This window comes from Macaca fascicularis, chromosome 13 (assembly GCF_037993035.2).
Source record: "Macaca fascicularis isolate 582-1 chromosome 13, T2T-MFA8v1.1".
In the NCBI taxonomy this organism is placed as follows: domain Eukaryota; kingdom Metazoa; phylum Chordata; class Mammalia; order Primates; family Cercopithecidae; genus Macaca; species Macaca fascicularis.
Genome location: NC_088387.1, coordinates 67,473,669 through 67,495,448, shown reverse-complemented (window position 1 = coordinate 67,495,448; position 21,780 = coordinate 67,473,669). Strand labels below are relative to the sequence as shown.

Sequence of the window (21,780 nt, the reverse complement as noted above, 5' to 3'; positions counted from 1 at the left end):
TTTTCTCCTACACTTTCTTCCCTTGATTTTATACTTTTACCTTCCATAATTAGGTCTTTAATCTTAGAGTCCACCATGTGTGCACTATTAAATAGGGAGTCAATTCCATTTTCCAGCATGGAGTCAACCACTTTTCTGAATACCATTTATAAAATAATCTGCACTTTTCCCATTTACTTATAGGACCTCCTTAATTTTATGTTAAGTTTCCATATATAAATGAGTTTATGTGCAAGCTCTCTGTTATGTTACTTAATTTTCAGTTCTTGGATCAGTACCAAAATATTTTAATTATATGGATTTTTATCTGGTATTAATATCTGATACGGAAAGTCTCAATTATTTACCCTTTCAGAGCTGATCTATTTATGGGATTTATTTTTCTATTTAAACATTGAAATGTATGACATTCCTCAAAATATCCAGCTAGAATTTTTATTGGGTTGTGGTGACATTATATATTAATTTAGGAAAAGTCACCACTAAAAATACTATCATCCTATTCAAGAGCATAGAATGTCTATTCAGTTCTACTTTTAGGTCTTTAACAGAATTTAAAATTTTTCTCTACAGAGATCTTGTGAATGCTTTTTTAATTTCTAGAAACTTCAACTATATAGTTTGTTTCTACTAAGAATGTATGTTATTATTATATCTTCTATTACTATATATAATAGTTACACTATTGTAGAGAAATGCTCTTGATTTTTGATTTTTATACATTTATCCAATGTCTATTTACTTTGCCATACTCTTATTCTCATAATTGATGGACTCTTGTGGGTTTTCTACTCAGGTAATTATATCACCTACAATTACTTTTTTTCCCCCTTTGTAATCATTACACTACTTTTTCTTTTTTATAGTATTCACCAGGATCTCTATTAATATGTTAATGGATAATACAATAGTTATCACTATTGTAAAGAAGTGCTCTTGATTTTTTATTTTTATATATTTATCCAATGTCTGTTTACTTTGCCATACTCTTATTCTCATAATTGATGGACTCTTGTGGTTTTTTATTCAGGTAATTATATCACCTACAATTACTTTTTTTCCCCCCTTTGTAATCATTATACTACTTTTTTCATTTTTATAGTATTCACCAGGGTCTCCATTAATATGTTAAACAATAGAATTTTAGTTCCGAGTTTTTCTGGGTATAATACTTAGAATTTTCTGTTCTTTAATCCTTATCTTTTTCAGGAAACAAAAATTTTTGTTATTTTCTTCCTTATATCTCAGACATCCTCTTTGATTTATTTCTAGTCTTACTTGAGTTCTTCCTCTAGTTTTTCAAAGTAGGTCTGTTTTTTGGGGAAATCATCTGAGGCCTTCCTTTCCTCCCTGTATTTTTTAAATTTTGGCTTCACAGTTAAATGAAAATTTGGTTGGATATAAAAACTCTAGGCTTAAAGTGCTTTTCCTTTTAATATTAAAAAAAATTAATTATCTTGTGTCCAATGTTGCTATTGAGAAATTTGATATTAACCTGTTGTTACTCCTTCATAATTTACCCTTTGAAAGCATTTATAATTTTTCTTTATCCCAGATGATCTTAAATTTCTCTATTAAATGTCTTAGATGCAAGTTTTTCCTTTATCTGTACACTGCAGGATTGAGAGGAGAGTGAGAAGCCCAGCTAGGGTGTAAAATTTAAGGAGGCACTCGCTCCCAGGGTCATGCAAGCGCCTCCTTAAAGTTTTGCATCCTTTGTGCCTCATTGCCTCATCTTTCTCCGGCCCCTGCTACCTGTTTGATATTTTGTGAGCTCTTTCACTCTGAGGTGTTTGATCTTTAATTCTTCGATATATATCATTATCATTTTCTCAAATATTTCCTTCCCTTCCCTCTACTTCTTCTTAGTTCTGGTGTTGATACTTCCACCTTCCATGCCTCTGAACTTTTCTTTAATATATTTCTTTATCCTTTCCTGCTGCCTTCTGGGACAGCTTCTCAGTCTGATTTTCTAGTTCATGATTCTTGTTGTTTAGACCATCTATTTTCTTGTTTCAACTGTTATATTTTTTATTTCTAATATTTTATATTATTCCTTTTTATGACCTGTTCTTGTTCATATTAACAATACCTTCTTCTGTATCTTTGAGGATATTTGTTATGCTTATTTTAAATTCTTGGTATATTGGTTCTGATAATTCTGCTTCACACAGTATATGTTTTAAAATTTTCTGTCTTTTATAGTCAAATTTATGGTAGATCATGTTCCCCTAGGGGAATCAGTAGCCCTCTGCAGGCAAAGGCTGAAGACCAGGGTCTGGTTTGTGTGCATGCCACAAAATTTAAGGAAAGAAAATGAGGCTCAGGCTGGAGAGCTTCCGGTACCAGAAACCCTATTTTGACCATTGTTAATTACTGTCACTCTACTAGGCTGGTCCTCTAGTCAGGAATCCACCCTACCAGCCTTAAATTGTTTTTTAAAAAAGGCATCACTGAGAGAGGGCAGTATCTTGATGTTTTTAATTCACCAGCATTGATGGTTGCTGGGGGAATGTTGGAGGAAGAAATGCCCAAGGGGGCAACATGTACCCGTTTTCATCAGCTCCTTATGCTGGAGGGACTTCTGTGCTCTTCTGATATGACTGTGTTGACAACAAATGACTAGGCAGTTGCTGCCAGTTTCTGTGGCCCTGGGCAAGCATGATCTTCCCAAGGCAATGTGAAGGAAAGTCAAGAGCAGATTTTAAAAGCTCTCCCCCAACCTATTCTCTCTTGGCTACATCTGACCTTCCTACCCTCCAGCCCAAACTGCAACTAACCCTTCATACCAGCTCACTAAAGCGTTTGGGTTTCTCACAGTTTTTTTTGATCGCTCTGGTTCCTGCTTCCTTCTCCCTTCCATGGTTTCTCCTTTTGTCAGGATACAAAAGAGCTGGCCCTTTGCTAACTTTGAAGACTCCATAATTTGACCATAGCATCCTAGAGACTTCACAAACGCTGCCCTTAATTTTCACAATGCCAAAAGCAAATTATTATTTTCTTCATTTTAGAGAGGAGGAAATAGAAAATTTCAATGAAGTTCAGTGATTTTTTTCAAAGTCACAACTAAGAAACGTGGTAAAGCCAGAATTCGAAAACATGTCTTATTCCCAAATGCATGCTTTGGATATTTCATTACCACCACTTAATTAATGCCTAAATTTAGAGCTGCTTCATTCTGTCTATCCACGAAGTTATGAAACTGTGTCCAAACATACTAATGTTCTGTGAGTTGGACCATGATATTCATCAAAAAAAAAAAAAAAAAAATGGTCATCTTTTCCCACTTGGTGGAAAATAAGTTATGCATAGAATTTTCTCTGTGTCATGCTTATTAAATCTTTGCACTGCCTTTTTCTGTGTTCTAGCAAGTCCTAAAAGAAAGGTAATGATTTAGTAGAAAATGAGTTTTGAGCAGTTGATTGCAATTAGAAATCAAGAAAATGTTAACAGTTAACTTTTTTTATACTGCTAACTGGGAAAAGATTGCCATTTTGTATCATGTATAAGTATTTGAATACTCATCATTCTTGCTAATAAAGTTAGCTTATAACAATGTCTGAATATCAAAGTGAATTCGTGAATGCTTAATAAATGTAAATTTACTAACATTTTTCTTATGTATTCCTCTAATTTTAAAGGTGTGATTTTTTTTTTTTTTTTTTTTTTTTTTTGAGACGGAGTCTCGCTATGTCGCCCAGGGTGGAGTGCAGTGGCCGGATCTCAGCTCACTGCAAGCTCCGCCTCCCGGGTTTTTACGCCATTCTCCTGCCTCAGCCTCCCGAGTAGCCGGGACTACAGGCGCCCACCACCTCGCCCGGCTAGTTTTTTGTATTTTTTAGTAGAGACGGGGTTTCACCGTGTTAGCCAGGATGGTCTCGAACTCCTGACCTCGTGATCCGCCCGTCTCGGCCTCCCAAAGTGCTGGGATTACAGGCTTGAGCCACCGCACCCGGCCTAAAGGTGTGATTTTTAAAAATTAAATTTTTTTAATAGTTAATATATGCATATAGCACAAAATTCAAATGGTACAAAAAGATATACAATGAAAATTGAATCCACTTCTCCCCACCTCTGTCCTCCAGTCACCCAGTTCTCTTTCCCTACAGTCACCACTGTTACCAGTTTGTTACATAGCATTTTGTAGATATATTAGGTGTACATAAACTCTTACATACTTTTTTTTTTTTTTTTTTTTTTGAGATAGAGTCTTGCTCTGTCACCCAGGCTGGAGTGCAGTGGCACGATCTTGGCTCACTGCAACCTCCGCCTCCCAGGTTCAAGCAATTCTCCAGCCTCAGCCTCCTGCGTAGCTGGGACTACAGGTGTTCACTACCACGCCCGGCTAATTTTTTTTTTTTTTTTTTTGTATTTTTAGTAGAGACGGGTTTTTACCATGTTGGCCAGGATGGTCTCGATCTCTTGACCTTGTGATCTGCCCACCTCGGCCTGCCAAAGTGCTGGGATTACAGGCGTGGGCCACTGCGCCCGGCCACATACATATTTTTTTAAGGGAGAAATTTCTGTCCTTGATAGAATTTTACTTCACTAAACTCTTTTTATTGCCAGCAACAGTACTGAAAGTTGCTCCGATTCTTTAAATAACCTTCTCTGCTGAAAGTAAAACTGAGTTTTAAAAATTATTTAACATGTTAAACATACGTGGAGCAGAGACCAACATAATGAACTCATATACTCATCAACCAGACTGAAAGATTATTTAAAAGCGATTTTTAAAGGATTTCATACTCTTGCAAATTTTTCAGAACCCCTGTTATTGGGTGAAACGAAAAAGAATTATGTGTTCAACTACAACTGTAGCAGCCCTAGAGTCTTCCAATGGACCCCATTAGTGCTAGCTTCAGCATACAATTTCTAGTCCATGGCCATAGCCACTGGCCAAACTATAGATTCAACAGAGAATTTTTCACACTCTTTCTAGTAGTGAAAAGTTAACAAAATATAGTTGTGCTTTCCCTAAAACGTATTGGTATCTGTGTAAAAAGCATATCTAGCAGTTTTTGTTTTTTTTTCTTAATGAGACAAGATCTCTCTCTCACCCAGGCTGAAGAACAGTGGTGCAGTCATGGCTCACTGCAACCTTGAACTTTTGGGCTCAAGTGATCCTCCCACCTTGGCCTTCTGAATAGCTGGGATTATAGGCACGTGCCACCATGCCTGGCTAATTTTTTGTAGAGATGGGGTTTCACCATGTTCCCCAGGCTAGTCCTCAAACTCCTTGGCTCAAGCAATCCTCCTGTCTTGGCCTCCCAAGGCATACTGGGATTACAGGAATGAGCCACCATGCCTGACCATATTATTATATTAATATTAATTTTAGTTTTAAAAATTACTAATAATTCCACATGTGGGGCTAATTTGATTATTTTGATTTGGTTACTTTCATGAAGAAAGAATGGTGAATCCATTCTATTTATTATTTAGATGTGTATAAATAATCTTGCATACTTAAAGAATTTAGTTTTGTTACCATATTTTATAAAGCATGAATATTATTAATACTGATTATATTTCCATAAACAAATCTAATTTTTTGTCCTGACTTCACAAAATCTTTTTTTTAGTTCCACTTGCCTCTCCTGGTGCATCAGCAGAACTTCAAAACAATTTTATAGAATATATTTCTTTTATACATCAATATGACGCCAGGAAAACTCCGAATGAGCCTCTCCGGGGAAAGGTGAGACAGTATTTAGATTTATTTAATACTTTAAGACAGAGTAGATTTATAGAACCTTAAGCCTTTTCAAGTCATATTTATCTTTCTAAATGTCTATTTAAACAAACTCCTATAGTTATTAATAGGCTAGAATCTTAGCCACATATCATAGGAAAATGTGAGGAATAATACTATCCTGGTATGGTGGTGCCACCTGTAGTCCCAGCTACTCAGGTGGGTGAGGTGGGAGGATTGCTTGAGTCCAGGAGTTCAAAGCTGCACTGAGCCATAATTGTACCACTGCCTTCCAGCCTGGGTGACACAATGAAACCTCGTCTCAATCAATCAATCCAAACATTTGAATCAGTCTTTGGAATTTGGTCTACTTAAATTATTGAAATAATTTGTATAAAAAAAAAATCAAGGCATGCTGGGTACAGTGACTTGATGCCTGTAGTCCCAGCTACTCTGGAAGCTGAGGTAGGAGGATCACTTGAGTTTGAGGCCAGCCTGGGCAACATAGCAAGGCCCATTTCTAGTAATAATAATAATAATATCAAAGCAGTTTGACAAATGTTTTGATATGCTTAATACATGTGTGTGGCAGGGAGATGCATATAAGGTTTATAAAGCCAAATAGAAATGTCATTGTCAATTATTGGATTGTTTTCCAACTATAGATGTTTGCTTTCATATTTCATTATTACTTATCTGTTCATTAGCATTAATAGGCATTTGGGATGCAATCATAAATTCTTAGGTCTGTGAACTGTAGTTTTTGTTGTATCCATAGCAATCTTTAGAGCAAGAAATGAAATTTGATGTAAATAGTCTTATACAGTCCAAATGATAAAAATGTTGAGAATGGGAGATGAGCTGCTGCTTCTTTGATTTTCTGCTTTTTTCCTTCCTGTTCATTTTCTGATGTACCCTATTTTATAATTTAAAAGGTTCACCCATATATGGTGGTGTCTTGTTTGGGACTAAGGTGACACCAGTGAAGAGGCAGAGAAGTGCCTGCGTCACTGACTAGGACTTGAGCTAACCCACAAACTCAGTTCACAGCTGCATCTTCCAGCAATCTGTGTTCTCCTGGTTAATGTCTACTTTGTTTTCTTTTCCAGAGACATGGAGCTTTTGTACACAGAGAGATAAAACCAGGGAGTAGGCCAACAGTTCCTAAAGGAACAGAGGTAGTACTGAACGCTCCAGGGTCACGTTCATCAGAACAGTCCGAAAAAACAGAGAAAGGAAGCTCAGCGGAAAGCAGAATGATCTCACCAGGTCTCTGCCAACAAAATTCCCAAGAGCTGTTAGAGACTAAAACTCACTTATCAGAAACAGACGTCAGACAGGCAGCCAAGGCATGCCCCAGCAGTCCTGAGAGCAGAGAAAAGATCGCAGGCGCCACTCAAACAAATGTAGGAGATGCTCTTTTCACTAGGCACAAGCCTTTAAATCCACCCATTAAAAAATCAGAATAAATTACCTTCTTTAGATAAAACTATAATCCCTAGAATATGGGGAAATTTCACAATCATCATCTTGGCCCTCACATTTACTTTTCTGTTATCAGTAACTTCAGAACATACAATTTATGTAAATGGAAAAAGAGAAAAAAGACAATTAAAATACAACCAAATGTTACTAATAAGTGTGGTCTCCAATAAGTGGAGTGAGACATTATTTCTCTGTCACATTCTTCATAAACACAACTTTGTTTTGCACAATAAATGAACATAATTAACAAATATAATAAGATTTTTAGAAGAGAGGCCCTGTTAGACGTTAAGTGTAACGTCTCTTGGAATCAAACATAGCTTTGGAATCAAACAGAGTTGTAATGTTGGCTTTACTTCATTCCTTGAGCTGTGTGACCTTGGGTAAGTAACTTAACCTCTCTAGTCTTCAGTTTTTTCAACTGTAAAATTAGCAAAATAGCAACTTCATAAGATTATTGAGGATGTGATTATGCACATTGATCAATAAATGGTCAATGTAATCATATCATCACTGCTACTATAATTCAATTTTCTATTTAAGGATAATGTTCTCTTATATATTTAAATTTTCCTCCTTATTCTAAAACTTAGAGCTCCTCCATATATAATTAAGAGTGTGAAAATCTAAAAATACTTCTGCCAGTACAAGATGCACACGCAGACACATACACACTTAATTCAAAGACGCGTGGGTACTTAGAATATTGAAGTATTTTCTAAATTGTTTTCTTTTTACTCAGATTATTTCTAACACCAACTCAGCCTTTGCTTTTTGGATGACTTTGGTAAGGATTAATTCCACCTTGCTTTTTGGATGAGTTTGGTACGGATTAATTCTTCTTCCAATTTGGTGTGTTTTGTGTGCTGCGATGTATTATAAGATATGTTATATCGCATACAAGTGGAAGCAAGTGGAGTATTCCTCTGCTATAAAGAGTGTTTACAAATTTCCATGGGGGAATATCAGCTGCTCACTATTATCTGCAGTATTGATAAGACTACAGCTATATCTTTATCCCTTTATTCTCCATTAAAGAAATTGTAATACATTGCAAAATAATGAATATCATTGTTATATATTTTTTTTGTGTTGGGGACTTCTAGTTCTTGCCACATATATATCTCCAATATATATTTTGGAGATCTTTCCTTGTCAACACATGTAGGCTACCTTGTTATTTTAATAGCTCCATAGTCTTCAATAGCATAGGTGTACTACTATAAAATTAGAAAAATAAGAATGCAAGTTTTGGCATGAGGGCAGGGAAGGGAGAGGTTGTTAGCATGTTTGGAAAAATATCTTAAAACCTAGGGACTTGAATTTTTATCCTCATTGGAACAGGGATGGAACCTTATGTCTTCCAAAGTAGAAAGAAAGAATTGAAATCTGCATAAAGCTAGAACTCTCGAATGACTGGCCTGTCAGTACAAGGCAGACTCCACTCTACTCATATAACCAGGAAGATAGCAAGAAATTTTGCCTCTGCCTGGAGCTATGGATAGTGAATAAACTCTTTGTGAAAAAGTAAAACCCCAAGCTTGTAGCATGCTCCAGTTAGGAATATAAATTTACATGTAAGACTTCTCTTAGGACACAAAACCAAAAAAATCCTGCTGGTGATACCACTGAAGTACCTGACAAAAGCAAATGCAAAACCCCCCTGGAGAGACAGTTTCACGATCAGCACAAAAAAAGGAATCCCTGCTAAAGATAGCCCCAAACAAAAACTACAAATCACACCAAGAAGAAAACCAAACTGAGCAAGAGTCTGCAGTACAAAAGAATAACTGTAATTTCAAAACTGGAGATAAAAGAATTAAAACATATAATTTCAAAACTGGAGATAAAAGCATTAAAACACTTTCAGTTTGAAAATCCTTGTTTTTTTTTTTTTATCTTAGAAAATTTTATTATGTTGCCTTTTCTGTTATTTCCATCCCTTCCATTCTTTCTCTTCCCTCTTTCTGGAACAGCTGTTAGCTGAATGTTAGAACACTTGGATCTGTCGTCTGTGTCTCTCTATCTGTCTGTGTGTGTATGTGTGGTGTTTGGTTTTTAGACAGTCTCTCCAGAGCCAGGCTGGAGTGCAGTGGCTTGATCTTGGCTTACTGCAGTCTCCACCTTCCAGGTTCAAGCAATCCTCCAGCCTCAGCCTCCAGAGTGCTGGAATTACAGGTGTACACCACCACACCTGGCTGATTTTTGTATTTTTAGTATAGGCAGGGTTTTGCCATGTTGGCCAGGCTGTTCTCAAACTCCTGAGCTCAATTGATCCGCCTACCTCAGCCTCCCACAGTGCTGGGATTACAGGCATGAGCCACCGTGCCTGGCTGTCATTATCTTTCTCCTGGTACTTCACCACTAAGTAATGCAAGAATTCCCTGACACTTTCTACTAATTTGCTTTTCAGCCTTGTCCATTGGTATGCCAGACCATTTGATGAAACTTAGCATTTGACCATCTATTAAACTATATATTTAATGTCCAATCTATACATGTTTCCTCAATACCTGACTCTTCCTCTATTATGGATATGATCATCTCTCTTAGGATATTGTAGTTATGCCTAAAACGTTTTGTTTGCTCTCCCAATTCTATTAACTTTTGTCTGTTGAGTGTGAACCTCACACTCTGGGTATTGTACTTTTTCCCAAATGCTTTGGGTCTCTTAATTGTCTACTCTCCTTTTATTGTAAGGTTTCCAGGTTATTATCAGTATAAAATGTTTCTGTTGACTATAGCCTGACTTTGGGACAAGTTTGGGATGTAAACAGGATCTGAAGATGATTTGTCTGATGAGCTCTTTGGTCTTCCTGGGGGTCGGTAACTACTTGGGCATTACCCTCCTTCTCCAGCCCCAGTCTATGATTTGATTTCATGCCACAGTTACCCTGGCTTAACACAGCAGGAGAAGAGAAAGGGGATGACTGGTTTGCTGCTCCACATGCAGTTCCCTAATTTTTCAAGTTGATAAATGGCCCAGGGCCTCTTCTACCTCTTCATATTCACTGACTCTAGGCTTGTAGTTCTATCAGACCTACCATCAGGTCATCTCTACATGTTAGGCTTTTGTTTCCTTTAGTTTTGTTCTTCCAAACATGAGTTCTTTGGTAATATCTTTCAAAATTTATTTTAAAATATATTTTTTTCTGATAAGTTTCCCTGTTTTCTAATTCTATTAAAATGGATTTCATTATCTATATTGATCTACATTCATTTTATGGACTTTAGAGGGCAACAGGGAGCAGCTGTGTATGATCAGTCCACCAGCTTGAGTCAATCTCTAATTTTCTTTCTAAATCATTTGCAAACTCAGTACTTTAACCATTAGGAAATAACACATTCTCTGCAACAGACTTCATAGTTGACTGACAAATGTCACTGAAGACTGACACAGTCCTTGTGTCCCCCACATAATTTAGTTAGAGGAGAATGGTCTGGGGTCATACAGCCCAGTTAGTGGTTCCTACCACAGGCTAGGTTGGTTCTCAATCTTTTCAAATATAAAGGCATCTTTTCTTTATTAAAGTAGAAAGTTTATGGTTCCTCACAATGACTGAAAGTCATTGAACTTTCAGTATCCATTGTGTGGGAAATGTATAATAAAATGCAATGATGATTTCCAGGTTTAATTCTCTATGTTTTTTTAACTGCAAAGGGTGTCTCTCTCCAAAATGAATTCCATAGTCTATTAAAGTCATAACTGCCTGTCAGTACAAATAGTGCTCTTAAATTTCACAAGAATATTTGAATGTTTCCAACTAGTTCCCTCATTAAGTACTTCCAAATAATGATAGCCTTTACCAGGATACAAAATCATTTTTCAAATTACAAAAAATAAAAAAGAAAAAATAAAACCAAACAAAAACAAAACCCATCATTTATTATTAAAGTCAAAAATACTTTAATGAAGGTGCTAATGGTTTCTAACATCACTATTAATAGCATAAATTTATATATGTTAAGTATTGGAGCATTTTAAAATCTATTATCTTATGTGACTCTTATAATAATCCTATGAAGCAGGGCAAATAATAATTGCATTTCACAGCTACTTACAGAGAATGTAAATGATTTCCCCAAGTCTGCAGTTAGCAAGCAACTAGGACCAGATCCAAAGTTTCTCAGTAACCGGTCCATTAATTCCCAGATGTTAACCATCAGGGCAATGCTGGCCCATAACAAATGAAAAAACAAGGATAGTATAAGGAAGCACCAAGACAAATAACTTCAATTCTTTTATTGAAGAGACTGCAACTTTACTGCTTTTTGGGATTTAAAATACTCTTTGTTAGATTCCTTACCACTGTAATGGACTACGTTGATGTTGGAAGCACCCATCATTCCGAACACAGATAAATGTTGGATAAAATATAACGGAAACGTTTGAAATATACAACTAAGCACTAAAACAAGAAATTAAAATCCTCAGGTGCCAGAAATGGAGAGAACACAAAAAAAGCAATGAGCTAGAGGTGACGCTAAATAAGCAACTGCAGAATTGGAATCAGAGGATGAACTTGGGGGCTGAGATTTCAATGCCTGAGCTGGAATGGGAGTGGAAGCCCCAGGTACAGTGGAGTTGGGAGCTGTGCAAAGAGCCAGGATCCTAGAAGAGCTTTGCTGCTGTGAAAATAATTCTGGGCTATCTCCTCCCATTAGCCTGGGAATTAGGGGAAGTAGTAGATTCATTACCACCTAGATGACACACCTACCAAACCAAGCTATGCACAGGAGTGGGGTCCAATGTGCATTCATGAAGAGGAAATCCAAACCAAGAAAAGCAACAGAATACTGGTTTGAACCAGGGGAACTTGAAGAACCCTGTTAAAAACAAATAAGAAATTGCCCCATAGTGACAATTACTAAGCTTCCACACATGAGACAATGTGGAAAATCCCAAGATGAGATGGTTAAAAACAAAAACACAAGAGACAAGAACAAAAACTTCCCAGGAAAGGAGTTAGCAGAATTCATATGCCAAGAATTACAGCCAATAGAACAAACAGACTATATAAAGTAAGTATACTTAAAATGACTCAAGCCATAAGGGAATAAAAAGTATACAGAAACCTCTTGCTTCTGCTCTTACCATGTGATACACTGGCTCTGCCTTTGCCTTCTGCCATAATTGTAAACTTCCTGAGGCCTCACCAAAGCCAAGCAGATGCCAGTGCTATGCTTCCTGAACAACCTGCAGAACCATGAGCCAATTAAACCTCATTTCTTTTTAAAGTAAATAAAAAGTATACCGAAAGATCAGAACACCATAAAAATAGGCACATTTGGAAGTGAAGCTATAGAGATTATATAGTTTAAAATGTCTAATTTTTAAAAAACTTAATTCAGTAGATTAAACATAGCTTAAGAGAAAATCAGTAAATTCGAAGATAGGACTTAAGAAATCTCACAAAATGCAATACAAAAAGATGTTTAAAATATTAAAAGGAAGACAGAGAATAGAATTTTATTAAGCATTCCAGAAGGATATAATACAAGGAATATGAGAAAAAATTTGAAACGAAAATGGCTATGATAGAGACTACTACTTGTTTCCCAATAGTCAGTCATCCCCTCTTTCTTACTAATAAAATCACCCATTTTTAGCTGGAAATTTGGCTGACCAGAATAAAGACAGTATTTCCCAGCTTCCCTTATAGCTGGGTTGACTATATGACTGTGTTCTGGGATATAACCTGAGCAGCATGTGCAACTTCTAAAAATGTCCTTGAAGGGAGGATGTAGGCACTATTTTCTTCCTACTAGCTGGAATGCAGCTGTGATAGTTTAAGGTTTTAGCCATCTTGCTGAAAATGGAGGAGCAATAAAATACAAGGATCCTTCAGCCCCTGACATCATAAAACACTCCTGGATGGCCTAATCTGTCTGAGAAAGAAATAAACTTCTATCTTGTATAAACTACTCAGATTTAGGATTGTTGTTTTCTTTAATCACTTGTAGCAAATTCTACTCCTAACTTATACAATGACTGAGTATTTTCTAGGATTAAAGAAAGATGTGAGTTTTCAATCTGAAGGAGAAAAATAAATTTTGAACTAGAAAAATGAAATCCACACAGATACATAATAGTGAAATCACAGAATATCAAATGTAAATAGAAAAACCTTAAAAACAAATCAGAGATAAAAGAGCTCTTACCCATAAAGGAAAGACAACCATAATGTCAGCAGACTTTTCATTCACAACAATGGATGCAAGGCAGCAATGGAGTAATATCGCAAAAATACTGAAAGCAATAATGGTCAACAAAAAACTCCATGCTAAAATAAACTAAGTCAAGAATGAGGGTAAAATATGGACATTGTCTGACATACACAGAATAATTATTGCAAGCACTTATATAATACTTATATAACTGTACAAGGTACTATTCTTAGTGCTATATAAATATTTTAACTCAGTAATCTCCACAACCCTCTGAGGTAGATACTGTTAATATAACCATCTTAGAGATGATAAAACTAAGATACAGGGAGGTTAAGGTAACTTGCCCAAGGTCACACAGCTAGTAAATAGCCAAATCGGGATTTAAGCCCAGGCATTCTAATCTAGACTCCATGGTTTTTTTTTTTTTTTTTTTTTTTGAGACGGAGTCTCGCTCTGTCGCCCAGGCTGGAGTGCAGTGGCCGGATCTCAGCTCACTGCAAGCTCCGCCTCCCGGGTTCACGCCATTCTCCGGCCTCAGCCTCCCGAGTAGCTGGGACTACAGGCGCTGCCACCTCGCCCGGCTATTTTTTGTATTTCTTAGTAGAGACGGGGTTTCACCGTGTTAGCCAGGATGGTCTCGATCTCCTGACCTCGTGATCCGCCCATCTCGGCCTCCCAAAGTGCTGGGATTACAGGCTTGAGCCACCGCGCCCGGCCGACTCCATGGTTTGATTAATCACTGTGCTTCACCATCTCCATGACTAAGAGAGTTAGCTGCTCACAGATCTTCACTGAAACATTAAAAGATGTCATTTAAAAGATTTATATTAAATCTAGACAGAAAAAGTTAGGATGTAAGCAGAAAAGCAAGGCAAATAAATCAGTAAATCATACTGATTAACCTATATATTAACTATAAGGATGTTCTTTCATGAAATCATTCTGATAATAGATTCTAAGGGACATTTTCCCTTATAGTTTCTTCATTTGGCAAAACATATATATTTGACAACCCTATGTCAGTTTCCCCCACCCCCCCCCCAAAATTGGTAATTTTCCCAGTCTGTGAAATTCCAAAATCTGGAAATTATTGGTTTGATCTATTGTGAAACAGGATTTTTTTGAAAAAGCAAATTTGCAAGGTTTATTACTGTATCATACAAAAATATATATACATATTTATTGGTAATTGGGTATTTGTACTCATGATGTAGGGAGGGCAGACTGCATGATACCATTAGTTAGAATTGCTGTTCTCTAAGGAACATGGCCCTAGGAAAGGGTATGCTATAAATCAAATGTAAAAAAGGAGAAGAAAAACCCTTTCCACCACAGAAATTCATTGCCAACTTAATAAGATTTATGGAGAAAATGCTTTTGGTCAGTAAAATATATCAAGATGCTCTGTAATATTTCAGCCAAGAAGGCACAGTCCAGTGCTATCTGTGGCCATAAAAGCCAAAGATGGATTTCAAGAGATAGAGAAAACATGTTACGTTTTACTTACTTGCAATATTTTATTATAAAAATTTCTTCAAATTACTCTGTAAACTCTTTTTAAAGACTGTAGATTGAGAAAGTATTAGTTTTATTCTTAAGTAACCTGATAGGTCACATAATTTCCTCATTATCTAGTCAACTTTACACTAGGAGACATCTCCAAAAAAGGTCCCCAGAGTTCTAGCTCTGTTTCACAATCATAAGCAAAAAGAGTTGAAGAAACTTATGACCTAACACAATTGTCATGGCTAGAATAGTAATTGTAGCACTCACACATACTGAATTTCCACATTTGGTTCTTCTGTAAAAACAATTTCATTTGTTTGCTTGCTTTTGTTTTTGTTTCTTTACAGTAGTTTCATCAGCAGCTTATGTGTATTTTGTTGTGGTGGGAGCTGGGGATAGTGGGAAGGTACTTTTAAACATCAGGCAATAAAGTTGAAATTTCTTTGAAAGCCCTTACATAGTTTCTAATGTCTGGTATACATGGCTTTGTGTACAGTAATTCTTATATGTACTAGAAAATAACACTGAGCTAGAAGGACAAAAGGAAAAGCCCTGTCAGATGTCTGTCTGCTTGTAGTCTCCTCCATTGGGTTTCGATATGAGATTTCCATAACCCTAGCGCATGCCTATGCAATAAAGGATTAATCTGTCCCAAAGAGAGTTCTGGCCTTTGCCCTTGGATCCTGTGAGGTAACTTCTAACACCTTGGAATGTCCTGTGTAGGAGTATCTTATGTTTACTTGGGGGCATTGAGTCATGTCAGATAGTCTATAACAACAATGTGATTTATGGTGAGGGGTCTTGGGGCACATGGCATCAGCTTGACCTCTGGAGGGACTGGAGACTGAGGTCAGCCACACAGCTGTCAACCATGTCTTATATGACAAAGTCCAAAAAAAAACTCTGGACACCAAGGCTCAGGTAATTTCCCTCACTGGCATTACTCCATGCCAAATATCATCACACATTGTTGCTGACTCCACAACTCCACTGGGAGAGTACAACTGGAAGCTCATGCTTGGAATTCTCTCGGACCCTGCCCTATATGCCTCTTTTATTCGCTGATTTTAATCTGATTCTTTTACTGTGATAAACCATAATAATGTATACAAGAGCTCTGGTGTGAGTGAGTTCTGGGGTCATTCTAGCAAATTATCTAACATGAGGGTGGTCTTGGGGACCTCATCCTTGAATTGGTACTGCATACATCATATACACGAAGCATACCAGGCCACAGGAGCCTGCAACCATCACACTGGGTCACAGAACAATTTTCCTCTCATGACAAGTACTTAAATTCTCAGTTACCAAAACACTGGGATAAGCAAAATGTGTCAGGAATTTGTGTGTGGGGTGTGTGTGTGTGTTTGGTGTGTCCGTCTGATGTGAAATGAACCTGGACTTAGAGACATTTTGACTCATACCATCTAACAATAATCTTAGGAGGCTAAAAAAAAATCCTTTAAATCACTGGGGAAGACAGCTTAGACCAAATGCTGAAAAATCTGGTTTCTAACCCTAAGGCGGGTCTTGGAGCAGTATTTCTCATCTACATGAACATCAGTTTTCTAGTCCATGAAGCAAGAACAATTAGAGCAACTCTACTTAGGTTGTGGGTCATCTTAAGGATCAAATTAAGAAAGAAAATTGATTTGAAAGTGCTTTAGAATTTGTAAAGCAACCAGACAGATGTACAGTTTCATTATCTCTTCACAAGCCTATGAAAATTTGCACTGGCAAATTGAAATGTTTGCTTAAATAACCAGGACAATTCCTTGGTTACAGCAAAGCACTGTTTTGAAAGGAGGAAAAAGAATACTACTGAGTGCATTTGTTTTATAATATACAATTTCACAGGTCACAAGGTAGTTTGTCAATCAATGCTATGCTGACATTTCTCACCACGCCAATCACACCAAAGTTGCTGGAGTTACTAAAATAATTCAGTGAGGGGAATGAAGGGCATCCCCACTGCAGAATAGCCAAGTGAGATGTTCCTTCCTTCACCTTGCTTCTAACGTTATTGCTGGTGAATTCACACCGTACAAAAATATGGAGTAATTCTATACTACTTTAGTCCTATATTTTGGTCTGGCCAACTATTAAGAAAAAGAAGTCAGCCAGGTGTGGTGGCTCACACCTGTAATTCCAGCACTTTGGGAGGGTGAGGCAGGTGGATCACCTGAGGTCAGGAGTTCAAGACCAGCCCTGACCAACATGGTGAAACCCCATTCTCTACTAAAAATATAAAATTAGCCAGTTGTGGTGGCTTGTGCTTATAATCTCAGCTACTCGGGAGGCTATGGCAGGAGAATCACTTGAACTCAGGAGGTGGAGGTTGCAGTGAGTCAAGATTGTGCCACTGCACTCCAGCCTGGGCAACAGAGTAAGACTCTGTCTCAAAAAAGAGAAAAGAGAAAGAAAGTCAAAATCACATTTTCAGAGAAGGAAGCAGGGAAAAGTTAAAGCTCCCTGCCACCTTTACGAGAGTGTTGTGGAAATTATAAAATGTTACTCATAAAAAGTACCTTGCAAATCCATTCAAAGGTATATCACAATTATTTTAGTACTAAAATAAAACATGTAAAGACAACTAGTAAACTTAGAAATACAGAACTGTTGCTGTACAGTTGACATGTTTTTTGGTTTTGCCATCCAGAGTTCTCTCAGAATCTGAATTGGGCAAGAACAGAAATAACTTGAAACACACAAATCTGAGTAGTTCTGCCTAGTGACTCCTAAGCTGGCCCTGGTCAGTTTGAACTGTGGGAAAAGGTGAAGCAGTCCATTGGTCTTTAGGAGAAAGTTCTGTTGCGGGGGCCTGCTTCCCTTGTGACATGCGTGGAGAGGAAGCCTGAATGGAGGGGTGGGCTGTGACCCACCAAGGCCAGGATAGCAGAGTTCCTGACGTTCTCCTGAACTTCCTGGAAGTCTTGAGAGGTGAGACAGTCCCTGGAGGGGTAGTCTGCCCCGGTCAACTTTGACGTACCCAGGGTCGCCTGCCAAGTGAACTGCTTTTATTGTTAGCAAATGTCACTCCACCCAGGGCAGGATTTTCAAAGATTCCTTAGATGAATGGGAACTTCTGGTTGCTCCTTGTTTTCTGAAGTGTGTTATGACAGGCATTTGCTCTGTTCCTTCTTTGTAATTCAGGAAAATTCCTCAGGGCCTAGAGGGTGACCTTTAACAGAGAGCAGCAGACACTGTTACTCTTTTCCAGGCACTGCAGGGCCCGATGGGTTGACACGTTCATTTTCTCACAGATGTGTCCATGTTTTTAGGCTGTTTCAGAAGAAAGAGGAAACATGTCACTGCTCTATTTCCTTGCTTGATTTTTGAAGATGGGGAGGATTGAGAGAGGGAGGTGAGGTGCCGAGCTCAGCCACAGAGGAGAGCCCAGGAAGCAAGACGGTGTACCCTGCAGGTGCCACCACCAGGGCTGATGCTCTTCACCAGGGTGCTGGCTCCTACTGGGTCTTTACAGGGAAGGCAGGCCTGTCCTTATTCCACATTTGCCCAGAGTCATCTTGGGCAGGCACATCTGGGCCTGGCTTCTATTCTGGTGCGGTCCCAAGGGAATGCATTGATGAGCTTGGTCCTCGGTTCCGAGTGGCCCTGGGGAAGGGGCTATACCCCACCCCCACTCCACACCAAAGGCAGCCGTCTGGAGATTTCCAGCAGGGAGGCTGGGTGCCTGCAGGCATCACACCTGCTGTCACAGTTGTCCACGTCTTGCTTCTAGTAAATTTCAGACATGCCAGTGGTGGGCGAGGGCAGGGGCAGCCCAGGGGGCGTCTCCTGGGAGGACAGCTTCAGTGCCAGAAACACAGCGGGTTGGCTCGGAAGCTAATCCCACAATGTGGGTGGGCATAGGAGTAGTCCCAGGCATGCTCCTGTTTGGGGAGCAGCTGCGCAGCCGTGGGAAGAACTGAGTCTATGGAAGCAGGAAAGCAGGTTTCTGAAGTCATGGCTGTGTCACTTGCCGGCTGTGTGACCTTGAGAATGCTACCTAACCTCTCAGGGTCCGGGTCCTTTATCTGTTAAATGATAATGCGAACAGCTACATCAGACGTCCTAGGAAGGAATACATGAAATAGTGCATGTGGTGGTGCTCTGTCAACAATACCTACTAACGTTCGTGGAACTATTCTATGAACTGTGTATGTTTTAGCTAGCATTCTCAGCAACCTTTTAAAGTAGGTCACTATTATTATACCCATTAAAATGGGATAGCAGATAAAGAATGTGGAGAGGGGGAGAACAGAGAGAGTAAGAAAGTTGCCTGTGGTCAAACTGTGACTATGCAGTGGAGCCTATCTTCAAACCGGGTGGTCACATTCCACGCCCACCCTCTTCATCACTAACAATGATGTTATGATGCGGGAAATGTCAGTGTTCACATTTATCGTAAGGCTTCCTTCCTCCTTAGCCTCATCTTCAGTCGGTCGTTGGCATCTGCAGAGTGTACCTGTAGCTGTATTTGTACACTTGTTTTTATTATGTCACTCATCGTGGTGGTTGTAAAACATGGCCTCAGGCTTTTTGAGGCTCCTATTGAGAGGTGGAGTCTGTGTCCCCTCTCGGCGAATCTGGGCAAGCTTGTGACTGCTTAGACCAACAGAGCAAGGCAGGAGTGATGACAGGAGACTTCTAAGGAGACGTCATAAAAGGCCACTGTTGGCTGGTACACAAGGCCACCATGTAAGAAGGTCGACTACTCTGGGGCTGCTGTGCTGTGGTCATGCCAACCAGCAGTCCTGGCAGAGCCCAGCCTGCACTCTTCCCCAGGGTGCCAGGCACACGAGTGGAAAAGTCATCTTGGAAGTGGCTCCTGCAGCTCCAGCTCTTCAGCCCCAGTCACTTGAGCCCAGTCTTTTTAGCTAAGGCCCGAGATTGAGGAGGAGGGACAAGTCATACCTACTGTATAACAAAGTGATGTTGTTTGCTGCTCTGTTTGGGGTCCTTTATTGTACTGTGATAACCAGGGTCATCTCTGCCTCCTATGTTTCCCCTCCTATAGTTCTGCTTTCCAGTTAATGGTGTCTTGGGTTACCAATGGGTCCCTCTGAGTCCTCTTTTCCATTCCCACTGCCCCTGCCTTCCATAGTTCCGGACCTTACCACTCCCCTCATCCACAGGTAGTGGCCCCCTACTGACCCGACTTCACCTTCTCACACCCTGTCCCTTCTCTGTACTGCAGCTGGAACTGGTCTTTCCAGATACACCTGAGTCATATCCATCTCAGCCTTCCTTAAAATTGTCTAAGGGCTCCCCATGGCTGCCTGAAGGAGTGACACAACCTTCACAGTGGGGCGGCCCCCCTCCAGCCAGCCACACTCCCAGCCCAGCGCTGGCTACTCAGTCTTCCCGGAACCTGCCGTGCATGCTTGTGCTTCTGTCCTTCCTCCATGCTGCTGCCTGGGCTGCCCAGGCCTTCACACCTCCCATGGCTATAACTTTTTATTCTTTCTCCAAGGCCTAATGCTGATATCACCCTCTCAGAAGCTCCCCCTCCACCAACTCCACAGCACAAATAAATGCTCCTTCATGGCCATCGTATCCTTCCCTAGTTTGTGTGTCGCTTTTGCAGCACTTCTTGTCTCTACACTTGGTATGTCCAGGGCTTGCCATGTAGCCTTCCTGGGATATAATACGTGCTCTATAAATGTTTCTAGGAGTTCCTCTGCTGCTGCCCTCAGAGAGTAATCTTCACCCTAGTATCATTAGTCTTCTTAGACCCAACACTTTGTCTCCTCCGCAAAAACTGTGGGTGACTGCCGATTCAAAAAAGACGCAACTCCTTGGCATGGCATCAGTGACCTCCACCTATGTCCTTGGGCTGCAGGAGCCTTCAGTAATGGTCAAACAGTGGAAGTCTCCCAAAAAGTCAGGTGAGTTAGTGCCTTGCCTGCTTCTGTGCTGCTTCGAGCCCTCCCTCCTCTTCTCTGCACGTGTTTATTCTCCAGCATGGCACCATCCTTGGTTTATGAATTTCTGCTCACATATTTACCTTCCTAATAGTCTCTTTCTACTAGACAGAGTCTATTCTTCCATTCTTCTATTCTGCCATTGAATTCAGGATAGAACATACTATCCCGTGAATGCCCATGAGGTAATATTTATTCCTGGCTATTAAAATGTCAAGTTCACTTTCGTTATTACGTAACGAATGGCACCCAGAACCCTGAGGTCAGCAGTGCCGTTTCTTACCTCCTCAGCCTGTACCGTACCGTGCAGCATGCCTGCCTGCAATGTTCCTTTCTCTCTTCTACTCCATACTGTCTATAGTAACTGATTTTCCCATTTTATCTGAGCATTTCTTGCCCTACTCTGTAATTCTTACAGATGGAATCCTAACATGCTGAAAATGGAAGTCTTTTGTTCTTTTGTTCTTTTATGAGGCATTTTAAGTACTGGAAAAGTGCTGAAAGTCCTTTTCAAAACAAGGTATTTTGAGTAATTAAATTTGAGTGGTCTGATTGAGAGATGAAATTACAAAACTTGTTTGGACTTTCCTTTAGTCATGGATGGCATTTTAAAGTATAAAGTAAAAACTGTCTCAGGGCAAAGGAGAATTAGGATTTAAAAATTTTAAGTAAAGGTAAAATAACACTTAGAGAATCAAAAATGAGTCTTTCCAAATTAACAGGACAGTTTGACTCCATTTAAAGAACTTAAATATCAACCAGTTGTTCACATTTTGTTCCCTTCAGAGGAATGTTATGCACATTATCCAGAATGGGTGTTGGAAAGAAAAGGCTGGGATAAGCCTGAACTTGGATGTAGTGGTCACGTTTCCAACACAGAGGACTTAACAGATTTCTAATTCTCTTTCGCGTGTTTTTTCTCGGAAAAATAAAGGTAGAATCAGCCAGTGCTAAATTTTGCCTTTAGAGCAAATTATGAAATGCACATGTCAAGAT

General features: G+C 39.1%; 1 protein-coding gene across 4 annotated transcripts in view; it reads left to right on the top strand.

The window, feature by feature from the left end:
* Nucleotides 1-21,184, top strand: part of CIMIP6 (ciliary microtubule inner protein 6) — a 44,616-nt gene extending 23,432 nt beyond the window's left edge. For 2 of the 4 annotated variants that reach the window (XM_045369328.3, XM_065527089.2), the window contains 2 exons: nt 5,586-5,701; nt 6,805-8,239. In XM_045369328.3, coding sequence (XP_045225263.1) covers nt 5,586-5,701; nt 6,805-7,164 — 476 coding nt within the window. In that variant the 3' untranslated portion in view covers nt 7,165-8,239. Of the gene's footprint in view, nt 1-5,585; nt 5,702-6,804; nt 8,240-20,532 lie in introns of those variants that run through there. The other 2 variants (XR_012422383.1, XR_012422382.1) reach the window with 2 other exon arrangements.
* Nucleotides 21,185-21,780: the final 596 nt, after the last annotated feature.